Raw genomic sequence first — 12,778 nt, forward strand, 5'->3', positions numbered from 1 at the left:
CCCCCCCCCTCCTCTCTTTTCCCCCCCCCCCCTCCTCTCTTTTCCCCCCCCCCCCTCCTCTCTTTTTCCCCCCCCCCCTCCTCTCTTTTTTCCCCCCCCCCTCCTCTCTTTTTTCCCCCCCCCCTCCTCTCTTTTTTCCCCCCCCCCTCTCTCTTTCCCCCCCCCCCCCTCTTTCCCCCCCCCCCCCTCTCTCTTCCCCCCCCCCCTCTCTTTCCCCCCCCCCCTCTCTCTTTCTCTTTCCCCCTATAGAAAACGTGAAAATGTTATTGGTCACTATCTGATTGTATTGAGTTGAAATGTTATGGGCTCATGACATTTCTGTATGTACATTAATATGTGAACGTGTCCAATAAAAAAATTGTTACAAAAAAAATAAATTGTAAATATATTGAAGCACCTCTATATACACTCACACTGCAGCTATACAGTTACATATACACATACTGTACCGTGCAGCATCCACAACACACAAACGCTGCAGTCCCCCTCTGTATGCAAAAACACATACACTACAGGTACACACACACACACACACACACACACACACACACACACACACACACACACACACACACACACACACACACACACACACACACACACACACACACACACACACACACACCAATACAAACTCTGCAGATACTAACACAAACTCACGATGTCCTGAGCGGAGCTCTCTGCAGACAGGGAGGGGGAGGAGTCACTGCCTGGCTGCTGCCTCCTGTCCAATTACCTCCCATGTCTGAGAACTGCTCTGACAAGGGAAAGCTGATTGGCTGGAAATAAAAAACTTGGCAACGTGCCAAAACGTCCGGGCCATTACTGAATGAATAATGCCCGGAATAGCTAAACTGGGCTATTTTCAGCTCCGGGGACCTCTACGTCCTGAGATAAGCTTCCTGGTTTCACAATGGGATTTAAATGTCCAACTAATAGGGAGCCACATGAGATTTGGCAGCCATTTTGTTTCCCTGAGGGAGATAAAACCTGGTAACTGCACCAGGTAAGTATCGGGGAACGCAGGGGGTCCCCGGAGCTAATTAGTGTGACATTTGACGCATGGGGACCCCTGGCTCCCACCCTGTAAAAAAAAAAAAACCAGGGGTTCAAAAAAACAAGTAGGAGGAACTGCTCCTATAAATTCCCCATATTTCAGTACGTTTGTTAGTTGCTCAGCTTTGGATGTCATGGTACTTACTCGTCCAGTCTTCTTCAAAGCAGTACAGGAAATGAAAGCCCACCATGATGAGGGAATGTAAGGAGATAAGAGCTATGTACATCTGAAACAGAAGAGCACAACATAACATATTTGGGAAAATACTCACATAAATTAAGTGTGTAGCGTATTCATAATATGTATTTATTTATTTTTATTTATAAAATGTTTTACCAGGAAGTAATACATTGGGAGTTACCTCTCGTTTTCAAGTATGTCCTGGACATAGTTAATACGACAAATAATACATGGTTACAAGTACAGTTACATAAATGAACAGGGTATACATTATATACAAGACATTGCGTGCACAGTTAAAGAAAATATATATTATGGGCGTATGAAACAGTTACAGACCAGATTAAAATGTGAGACAGCCTTAGATTTGAAAGAACTTAAACTGGTGGTGGATGTGAGAGTCTCCGGTAGGTTGTTCCAGTTTTGGGGTGCACGGAAGGAGAAGGAGGAACGTCCGGATACTTTGTTGAGCCATGGGACAATGAACAGTCTTTTGGAGTCTGATCTCAGGTGATAGGTGCTGCATGTGGTAGGGGCGAGGAGCTTGTTCAGATAGGTGGGTAGCTTGCCCATAAAGAATTTGAAGGCAAGACAGGAAAGGTGAACTTTGCGCCTAGACTCGAGTGATGACCAATCTAGTTCTTTGAGCATTTCGCAGTGATGTGTGTTGTAGTTGCATTGGAGAACGAAACGACAAATTGAATTGTAGAGGGTGTCAAGTTTGCCAAGGTGGGTTTGGGGTGCCGAGCCATATACTATGTCTCCATAGTCGATAATTGGCATTAGCATTTGCGGTGCAATACGCTTTCTGACCAGCAGGCTTAGGGAGGATTTGTTCCTGTAAAGTACACCTAGTTTGGCATAGGTTTTGGATGTCAGGGCATCAATATGCATTCCGAATGTTAAGTCCGAATGGGAGTCAAACCATATGCCCAGGTATTTAAAACTAGTAACAGGAGTTAGGGTGGTGTTAGCATTGGTTCTGATCTGGAGCTCAGTCACTGGAAGCTTTAAAAATTTAGTCTTGGTCCCAAATACCATTGTTAGTGTCTTATCAGTGTTTAAAAACAGCTTGTTTTGGGAAATCCAGTTTTCGAGTCTCAAAAAATCAGACTGAAGTACGTGTTCAAGGTCGGAGAGGCTATGGCTGTGTGCATATAAGATTGTGTCACCTGCATACATGTGTATTGAAGCTTCCTTACAAGCTGTGGGAAGATCATTGATGAACACTGAGCAGAGTAGCGAACCCAGAACAGAGCCTTGCGGGACGCCACAGGTGATATCCAAGGGGTTGGAGTTCGAGTCTGAGATGGACACATGTTGGGATCTACCTGATAGGTAGGACTGAAACCAGTTTAAAGCATGCTTCCCTATTCCAGAGCTCTGGAGTTTGTTAAGCAGGATAGCATGATCAACAGTATCAAAAGCCTTTGCAAAATCTAGGAATATTGCACCAGTGAGTTGACCACGTTCCATTCCACACTGGATTTCATTGCAAACTTTTAGCAGGGTAGTTACGGTGGAGTGTTTGGGGCGAAAGCCAGATTGGAATTGGCTAGGGAAATTTGTTTTGGTATAGTAATCGCTTAGTTGGGAGTGGACACATTTTTCCATGACTTTGGATAGGATTGGGAGAAGGGAGATTGGCCTGTAGTTTGAGACACTGTTTTTGTCCCCACTTTTGAAGATTGGGACAACACTAGCAGTTTTCCAGGTCTTAGGGATATGGCCTGCAGACAGGATAGAGTTGACAATGGAAGCAATTGATTTGGCAATTGCTGGGGCACCAAGTCTTAGGAACCTAGATTGTAGTAAGTCAGGTCCACATTGGCTGCTTAGTTTTAATTTGAGGAGCGCTTGTGTAATCTCCTCTTCGGATACTCTGCCAAATTGAAAATTGTGGGCAGTGTTGGGAGGGGGTGGGACTGTAGGGATACTCCCAGGAGGAGATTCAGGTTTGTGGTTTGGGTTGCGTTTCGCTAATAAGTTAGTAGCACACCCCACAAAGTAATCATTGAATGCATTTGCAATGTCAGTGGGGTTTGTCAGAGTAATATCCCCCTTAGTGATATTACTTGGCTGTTGATGGTTAGAAGGCTGGAATATGTTGTTGATAACCTTCCAGAAGTTAGCTGGGTTTGATGTGTTCTGGAGGAGATTGTCAGAGTAATATTGTGCTTTTGCGTGCCTTGTTTGCCTTGTGCACATGTTCCGCAGGCATCTGTAGTGATTGAGATCCTTGGTAGTGCCAGTTACTTTGTGGCTTTTCCACAAGGCATCCCTGAACTGGTAGAGTGCTATAAGGTCAGGTGTAACCCATGAAAGGTGGGCACCCCGTACCCTGATTCTGCGTAATTGGAGCATGGGTATCACAGAGTTTTAAGAACTCGGATTGGAAATTAGTCAAGCGCAGAATCAAGGTCGGGAATTAAATCGATTCTGTGCCAAGGGCAGTTGGTAAGGTCAGCCAGAAACTGTTGTGGGTTAACATTTCTAAATGTTCTAGTGAGGAGAACTTTAGGGCTTGATTGGGGCGGTTTAATTTTCCTTACACAGTACACTATTGCATGGTCACTGAAAATGTCAGGAAGGATGCCAGATGATTGGATTCTGCTGGGATTTGAGGAGAGAATCCAGTCAAGCAAGGAATGGTTGTGCGATTTCAGGTTTGTCCGTGTGGGTTGGGAAATGAGTTGCGATAGGTTAAGCGATTTGATTTGTATCTGAATTTTGTGGTTTATAGGGTCAAGCCAACTGAAGTTAAAATCCCCAAGAACTAGCAGCTCACTCTTTTCATTCAGAGAGGAAATGGAGCCAAGAAACTGGGTGATATCAGTCAGGGATTGTAGAGGGGCATTAGGGGGGCGGTAGATGCAGCAAGCAAGATGGGCTTAGAAAAGGGGAGGCATATTCTGCCAACTAGGATTTTAAAAGAGGGTGGGCTTGGGGGGCAATTTAACAGTGTAAATTGTAAGGTGTCTGCAATATAAAATAACACCCCTCCTCCTCTCTTTGACCTATCTCTCCTAGAAATGGAGTATCCCTGACTGGCAATATTTGCATCAGTAGTTTTAGGGGTTAGCCATGTTTCTGTAAGAACGATGGCTTTTGGTTTATGCATAAGGCACCATGCCCTTAGTTCATCCAGTTTGGGCAGCAGACTCTGGATATTTATATGGGCGACAGATAGCCCTTTTTGGAATTCGAAGGGGCTATTCTCAGGGGTATGGGACAGAGTGGAAGTGGGAGGGCCTGGGTTAGATTCAATATCACCTGCTAAAGAGAGTAATAGTATGAGTAGAAATTTGAGTAGTTGTTTGCAAGTTGTAAATTTATGATTTTTGCCATTTGAGTGAGCGGTGGTTGGTGTGCTGGTTTTCAGGGTTCTCCACCAACATTCAGTAGATAGTGCAAGGCTTTTGAGTAATCCAGGGTGTATGGTGATGTTGGGCGTGGGCCAGGAGGGGGGAGTGTGTAGTGGATAGAGAGAGTACCATTTCAATGAGGCCATGAGAAAGAACAAAGTGGAGGTAAAAAGCAGGTACATTATGCCATAGGTAGGTAATGCTGCATGGAGCTGTTTTGAGCCAAGTGTGTGTGTGCGCAGACTAAACAGCAGGGATCATAGTGTGGTCAGAATATCTCACCGTTTGTTGCCATGTGTAGAAGAGTTTGCAGAAGGATGCAGTCCCCAGTCACCTCTAGTCAAACTATAGTCTAACTATATATTCTCACTTTAAAGCTCACTTTAAAATGCCTCAGTATATCATGCTAATGCAGGGGGGGTATTGGTTTTATACAGCTAAAACAGTCACATGACCCTTCCCCCTCCCTAATAAAATCAGCTTGTTCCAGTTGGTCAATTAGCAGTACACAGTTAAGAGAAGAAAAAAAAAAAAACCTTTTGATATTCAAACATACCAAATTATCAATACTAAAGGCCGCTGGGTAAATCTTTTAACATGCTTGTGCTGACGCAGGACCCGCCTTGGGCTTTGTGGGGCCCAAGGCGCACGCTGGCTGCAGGGCCACCCCCCCCCCCCCCACCCTGTAAAAAAAGTTCAGGGGACTTGCCTTGACGAGCGGCCCTCTCCTGGCTGCGTCAAGGAGTCATTGGACGTCGGTCACCATGGCAACCCGACGCTACAGGAGGTGGCCCGTCCAGAAAAGATAAGACCTCATTCACAAACAAACACAGACAGAGAGACAGACAGAGGTCTGGGGCCCCCGAGCTTCTTCCTCTCCCTATTCCTGTCGGCGCCGGGATCCAACTTCCGCCCAACCGGAGGGGTGACCTGGAGGAGGGTGGGGGGAGCTTGAGGGGTGTCTCGTGCTCCCTCCTCCACCTCCGGTTGGGTGGAAGTTGTATCACAGCACCAACAGTAAGAGGGAGTGGGGGCACCCCGAATGCGAGGGGCTCAAGCCGGCTGCTTGCACCAAGGCCAACTTTGAGATCGACCTTTGAAGCCATTTGATATAGCACTCGTGCCCAAACTCAATGCAATGTATGTCACAGCGCATGTCACAGCGCATGTCACAGCGCATGTCACAGCGCATGTCACAGCCTGGACGTGGAACTCGAGTACTCACTGTAAACAGAACAAAGAATTTCTGGTTGCTCTCTCCCACACAGTTATTAACCCACGGGCAGTGATGATCCATCTTCCGAATGCATCGCTTGCAAACACTGGGGGAACAAAACAAATATCACATTCACTTACATAAGAAGGTTCCCATTGGAGGCATCTATTCTCATAAAGCTACCAGATTTCAACCAGTTGCGAAAGGCTCAACCAGGACAGGTTTACATGAAACATCAATATGCTGGTGATAGAAAAGAGTTCTGCTCTTTCCCTATAAAACCCGATCCATGTATAGTATATTATCATTTTTACCTATATTTTGACTTCTTTGCTGGCACGGGCGTCTGAATGCCTAATCAGCAAAAAGCAGCACACATTGGCCGACATATGATGTGTGTTTATGTATAACGATACATGACTTAGTGGCAATCCAAGCGGGGGATTTATTTGGCAAATGTAAAAATTTTCTTTAATATAGGATTAAAGTGGGTCTTCGGAGATGAACCCGATTCATTTCAGCTCCATGGACCCCCCGCTTCCGGAGATACTAGCCTCCATAGGGGGTGCCGGTAGCCACTCCGCTAGCAGAGTTCACGTAATGGCGGCGTTTCAACGCTCCCCCACCCTGTTGGCCAATACGACGCCGTGACGCCATCAGGTTCGGCTTCTTATTGACCCGCGTGACGCAGGAGCTTTAAAAAAAAACTTTGACAAAATACCGGCATCCCCTTTGGAGGCACGTGTCTCGGGAAGCAGGGGGTTCCCGTAGCTGAAATGAACGGGGTTCATCTCCAGAGACCCCATGTTTCAATCCAATGTTAAAAAAAATTATAATTAAAAAAAAAAAAAAAAATTATCAATTACTCCTTTAAACACTCAACTAAGATTTGGTGGAGTTCTAGTTGAAAAATGAAGAACATTTCAGTAAAAAGAAAACCTTATGCCAATGAGTATGACTATAATAGGCTAATCAGACTCCTCTTGCTGTGAGTGAGTGACGTTGCTTCTGCCAGGCGTTATTAGCATGTCTGCTGAGCGGGGAGTATTTCTGCTCAATGAGAATTGTTCATGTAAACAAAACTCCCACTTTCCTCATCCCATCTTTTAGGCGGGTCATTCTGACATTACCAAGTGCATTTGAACAGCTGCACATGGATTAAGCGCCTGCTATCGGTCATGTAGCAAAATACAAAAAGGAACGGCTATTTAGGTGTATCCTGATGGTTACTACAAAAAAAAAAAAAAAAAGCACAAAATAGGCAGGAAAACATCAAATATTTCAAAAGCTGGACAATGTTAGTACACAAGTATTGTACAACCTGTATCTTATTATGTGCTTATTCTTTTGTTTTTTACAAGTACTACTGGTATAATGTTATTGATTAGAGATGTGTGAATGTTTTGATGAAGTTTAGTTTGGTCCCCCGTGGAACAGCACCTTTAAGTCAGCACTCACTCAATGTAACATGTAGTCTGAACTGGAGTATCACACAGAGCAAAACCGGCCATTTCTTCTCACTGGGAGGCCCCCTGCGTCAGAAGGTACTCGCCAGTACAAAAAACAGCCAGTCAATAAGGGGGAAGCAATATCCCCCTCATTCAATGGCTTCTACATTTTTAGTTTCTGATCTAACCAACATAAATGCCCAGTGGTAAGAAGCTATTCCCACAGTGCAGAAGTTTGGGAGGGATTTCCCCTCTGAATTTTGTCTGTTGGCCTTTCTTCACTGCATATTAGAGACCCTTGCCCTTCCCTGAACCCTCCTACGCCAAGCAGCGAATTTTCTGAAGTCAATCAGACTTTTGCAACCCCATGTTTTCACCCACAGAAATGAAATAAATCAAAGATTTTGATCAAAAGCTGATCTGCAACCAACAGAGGTCACTCTCCCATAGAAAGCTCTATAAAGGAAAGTATGAGCATAGAGGTTCTCAAATAGGTGTGTTGGACTTCTGGATCGTACCTGCAGTGATGAGCCCGGTCAGGCTTGATGCTGCAGCATTTTGGACACTTATAAACCACTTGCCCTGGCTTTAACTGCAAGCTCTCAATGAATTCCTTCGTGGCGTTTCCCTTGGGGACAGCACCCTAGGGATAAAAACAGAAGACGGTTAATCATCAGCACTGAATACAATACAGACAATATCCGTCTGCATCTACAATCACCTTCAACTGGGCTGTCCCACTATACACAGAAGCATTGCTTCTACTTTCTTTACATATGATACAAGCGTTTCCTTCACTCGTCCTCCATCCCCTTCCTGTGCAGAATCCGTAGCGGTGTAAGAAAGGGGCAGGTTGTCATCAGCACACTGTGATAGCACATACAATTTCTATTTTAAATCTGGGTGACAGCTTTTTAAGACTCCGCGGCCACACGTACTGTTGGCGTGTCACATTGCACACTTATGTACGCGGAGAATACAGTAGGTACGTTTTCAGTAACATGGAGATGACCGTTCTTAACGCCTGAGGAAGTGTCATTTGACACGAAACGCGTAGGTGGTGACGTCATACGCAGTGACGCACGTCCGTGACGACGGACTTCCGCGTTGCTGCTCCAGGACACCACGAGGACGCTCCTAGGAGACTTATAGAGACACAAGGTCTGATTTATTACCATCTTGCTTGCCGAGTGTTCTTTACCTTTTAACAACTGGGGTGTCTTCCTATGGTTGGTTGGGTATTTATACACTGTTCTCTGTGGATGTTTTGGATTTCATTCTATTGATCCATTTTGATCGTTATGTATGTGGTGTTTTTATTTTTCACTACATTAAATCTGTAAAAAAAATACTTATTGCAGACCAAGAAACAAATTTCTTCCTTTGTGTGTATCCATTTTGCGTCTTAAAAAAAAGTGTGTGCGCGCCGAGCACGCGCATTTTAAGTGAAACTTCTTTGTCTTTTGTCACTGTTTTGTCACAGAAATTGTATTTGTAATGGTGATGTTTTTAATTAAAAATCAAAACACAATTTCAGTGCCAAAACGCAATGAAGTTTGACTTGGAACACGTGTTTTAGCGATTTGCACTTCTATATTTATAATAACTGTGAATTCCTTGTGTGTGTGTGTCAGTCAGAGTGTGTGTGTATCAGTCAGTCAGTTTGTGTGTCAGGGTGTGTGTGTGCATGTCAGTGTGTGTGTGTCAGAGTGTCAGTCAGCCAGCGGAGACACGGGGGGGGTCTGTCTGAGTGCCCCGACCAGAGTAGCCCCCCTCTCTCCGCCGGCGGAGCTGTGTCCTGCTCGGCGGAGGTACGAGACACTGGGGTGTGTGGCGGCTGACTGGGGGGGGGAGGGGGCGGGGAGAGGGTGGGCTCGGCAGCTCAGGTGTGCTCCACCGCTCATCAAATGCAGATCGATGTTTTTGCTGGCTCCTCTGGCAGTGAAGGGGTGTACAGGGGATACAGTAACCAAGATGGCTCAGGTGAGCTCCATATCTCCGCCGCTGTCCGAGTCCCGGAGCAGTCCCCACTCTCTCCCACGGCGGAGCTGTGTCCTGCTCGGTACGGGAACACAGGGGTGTTCAATGGCAGTTCCCCCTCGGCGGAGCTGCGGCCGGATTTTGTGTGAGTCGTTTTTCTCGAGTGCGAGAGTGTGTGTGTGTCCATCCCCGTCCGTCCAGCGCTGCCTCCTCCTGGTGGAAGCTGGCAACACTAACGGCCTCTTCTGCCAGGAGTGATGTCACTTCCGTCAACACTGACTCACTTCTCCAATCAACTACATTCACGTCGCTAAAGAAGTTTCACTTCAAAAAGTTCCACCCCCCTAAATCATTGCATTTTGTTGGTCTCCAAAGCATATCTGGAGTGTTCGTAGATGTTATGTAATGGAGAAATAAATCCCATTGTGGTGCAATAGGAACTAATCAAAATCCAAAATAACAAATGAACATCTTATAAATCCTTTTGTAATAGTAGTTCATAGGATGGAGTTTAAACATAGGCTGTATAGATGACAAAATAATTGAAGTGCTGGAATAGAAGCCAAGAAGTGTCTCACAATGAAGGCGAAACACTTGGAGTCAAATAAACAACCAGCTATCCTAGGTCAGTACCGTGATTTTCCAGAGGCAATTAAACCAACAGCAGGAAAGGATCATAGGTACTCACGGACAGCAGTAAATGTATTCATCCTGACGTGCCTCCCGTCGTAGAAGTCCAAGGTAGATGTGAAGAAAAAAACATCACTCGTGTGTGTGTTTTTTTTAGCTCTCTCATGGGCATGATTCATTGAATAAACCTTTTTTATTTTTCAAACCTTCACCTGCCTCCAGTTCTCTTTGCTGCAGCGCTCCTTGTTTTTTTCTTCACATCTACCTTGGTGTTCGTAGAGGTCTTTGCTAGGCGTGTGACACACAGAATCTTGAGATTAAGGTGGTGTTAAGCATGACCATTCACACTGCGGGCAGCATACCGCTTCCAGTCTCAGTGTATGTACGTGTGCGTCGTGGCTCACCGACAGCGATAGATTTCATCTTCAGAAAGTACTGAGCTACTATTAAAATGTTAAACATGCTGCTGACATTGGCTCCTTTTGAATCCTAGATGGGATTGGACCTTGAAATGAACCATTGGAAAGCTCAAGATAAAAGGTGGCAAGTTACCCAGCACTCGCATGCTTTATACGACGATCAGCCAAGTGTTCCTGCAACTCTCCGTCAATGTGCGCTTTGCTATGGAACCGACAACTCCAACTGCAAACCTACTATAGTGAAGTGAGCCCCCACCGGGCAGAGAGGGTGAAATGCCGGGGACATTGCTTTGTAAATGTGGGAAGTTGTCCTGGAAAAAGTTTGGCAGCGTCACTGAAAGTGTAATAGAAACTTGTAATATGAAAACACCCAAATCAATGTTTTTGGGCTGCATCAGACTTATCCAACAGCTGCCACCACTTTAGATAGAAGCAGCATAAAGAGGCTTACGATAAAAGAATAAAAATAAATCAAATTAAAAAAAAACTGGGGCAGGAGGAGCAGGGCAAGTTCTGCATCTTCAGGTGTAAAAGGTCTGTGGAAGTCACGAGTCCCGGACATGACAGGTGGGGTGTGAGAAAGGAGACACAAGAGAGAAAAATACATTGGTTAGAATGAGACGCACAGTGAGCAGGTCTCTACCGCCGTGATTCACTAACCGCCGACGCAGCTTGATTAATCTACCTCGGAGGGGGGGGGGGTGGTCTCTAAGGGGAGGAAGGGGGTGGTAGGTATCAGAGGCAGAAAGGGGGAGAAGAGGTTGGTAAAGAGGAGTGGGACTGGTATTGATGTGTCTGAGGTTGGATGCAGGTTGAGCTTGTGTGGTTGTGTGTGAAGCCGGGTGTGACAGCATAGCCATGCCCACCTGTCACTCACAGCACAGACCTGTACACACAAAAAGTGTGATTCACGTGCACGAGCATTAGCACACACGTATGCGCCAACTATAAAACAAGCCTAATCTAACTGAGCTATAAATCAAAGACTTGGCTTCTTTTGTTTCTCCAAATTATTAACAAGGCGCGAATTGTGCCAGTCACGTGTTCTTTATGCTTTGCCCACCTGACTTTAACAGCGAGCCAATAAAGATCAGAGAAGGAGGGGGAGTGAGGGAGCGCTGCCTGTGCAAACTCACTGCGACATCAGACAAAGGGGAAATTCAACCTATCCCAACTCTCAGATCACAAATCTTCCTGACACACAAGGGACCATACACAATCCCGGAGGCGGCACCATCTTGTAATTAAGTGCACACCTCTTTGTGTAAGTAGAAATACTGATAGCCAAGGCCTGCGAGAGGCATTATTCTGAAACATTCAGCTGGGACATGTTTGTTTCATGTTTTAGAAACGATCACACAGTAGAACTTTCTCATGGGCGTTTTCCGCCTTTATTTTAACAGTTTCACAAACTTAGGCCCCAAGGGTAAAAAACATAAAACCATTTATGGGCTACACCCAGTATGTGCGTGCGTGTCCAACAAAAAAGGGGGAGCCCAAAGATTGGGGTCCCAGAGTCTCCAAAGAAGGGGGCACTCTCGGATTATGCAAAAATATCAATTTATTTACTGTAACAAAACAAATAAAGCGGTAACAAAAACAAATGAAAACTCTAATGTACACACATTGATCACAGATAAATCGCCCGCTGCTAATGCAAAGATAACCTCAATCAGATACAGATAGTGTCAGAGAACCATAGATCCCGAGGGGTATGCGTGGTGCCCCCTACAGAAATATGAAGGACTGTACCCGGGTACTATATAAAGAAATATATGTACAAAAAGCAAGAAGCATGTATAAAGAACTACGGTATCACTCAGCCAAACAAAATATGGACAAGATAAGGCAAATATTAACTATCTGCAGCCCACACCTAACTGTTCCAGAGTATGGTAAAGATAGCCCCAGATCACTGTTGACAACGGCTAAGCACTAAACAATAAAGTGCAAAGTCTAAATAATAGCAGCATCTGGATTCCCCTCCGGTATTCTCATTTGGACTTTCCCCATACAGCCACACCTATACCATAGCTGCTCTAACTCAGATGGGTGCTGGGGGTTTATCGGAGTCGATTTTTTTTATGCCGTGACCGACACCATCTTGAGACGCCCTTTTCCTTAGAGAATACAGGAGGGGAATCCAGGTGCTGCGATCATTATATATTCTTACCTCCTTGCAACATGCAGACAAATTTTCAATTGCTGTATTAAGTATAAGACTGGACACACACACAAGAAAAATGCTTATTTTTTTCCCTCCCCACCACACTATGCAGTCACAGATTTAAAAGCTGCAGTTCAGGCAATATTCTGCATGTGTGTTTCTTTTAATAAATCAGTTCTGTAGTAAGAAAAAATACTTTTACATTTTCTGTTTTAAAAAAAAAACAACTTTGAAAGACCAATTTTCTTGTATTCTATTTTAACAAGCATGCTTGTTCCTATAGCAACGATTTACATTCCCCATATTTAAAGATGTC

The 12,778-nt window shown here is 45.0% G+C and overlaps 1 protein-coding gene across 18 annotated transcripts in view; it reads right to left on the reverse strand.

The window, feature by feature from the left end:
• The window catches only part of ZDHHC3 (zDHHC palmitoyltransferase 3), a 63,832-nt gene that overhangs the window by 25,373 nt on the left and 25,681 nt on the right, over positions 1-12,778 (reverse strand). For all 18 annotated transcript variants that reach the window (XR_012799223.1, XM_075586725.1, XM_075586722.1 and 15 more), the window contains 3 exons: positions 7,785-7,909; positions 5,828-5,924; positions 1,202-1,283 (listed from right to left, as the gene is read on the reverse strand). Coding sequence is in view for 17 of the 18 variants with exons in the window: in XM_075586725.1 (XP_075442840.1) it covers positions 1,202-1,283; positions 5,828-5,924; positions 7,785-7,909 (304 nt within the window). In the remaining variant the exon portion in view is untranslated. The remainder of the gene's footprint in view (positions 1-1,201; positions 1,284-5,827; positions 5,925-7,784; positions 7,910-12,778) is intronic.

This window comes from Ascaphus truei, chromosome 2 (genome assembly GCF_040206685.1).
Source record: "Ascaphus truei isolate aAscTru1 chromosome 2, aAscTru1.hap1, whole genome shotgun sequence".
NCBI classification, from domain to species: domain Eukaryota; kingdom Metazoa; phylum Chordata; class Amphibia; order Anura; family Ascaphidae; genus Ascaphus; species Ascaphus truei.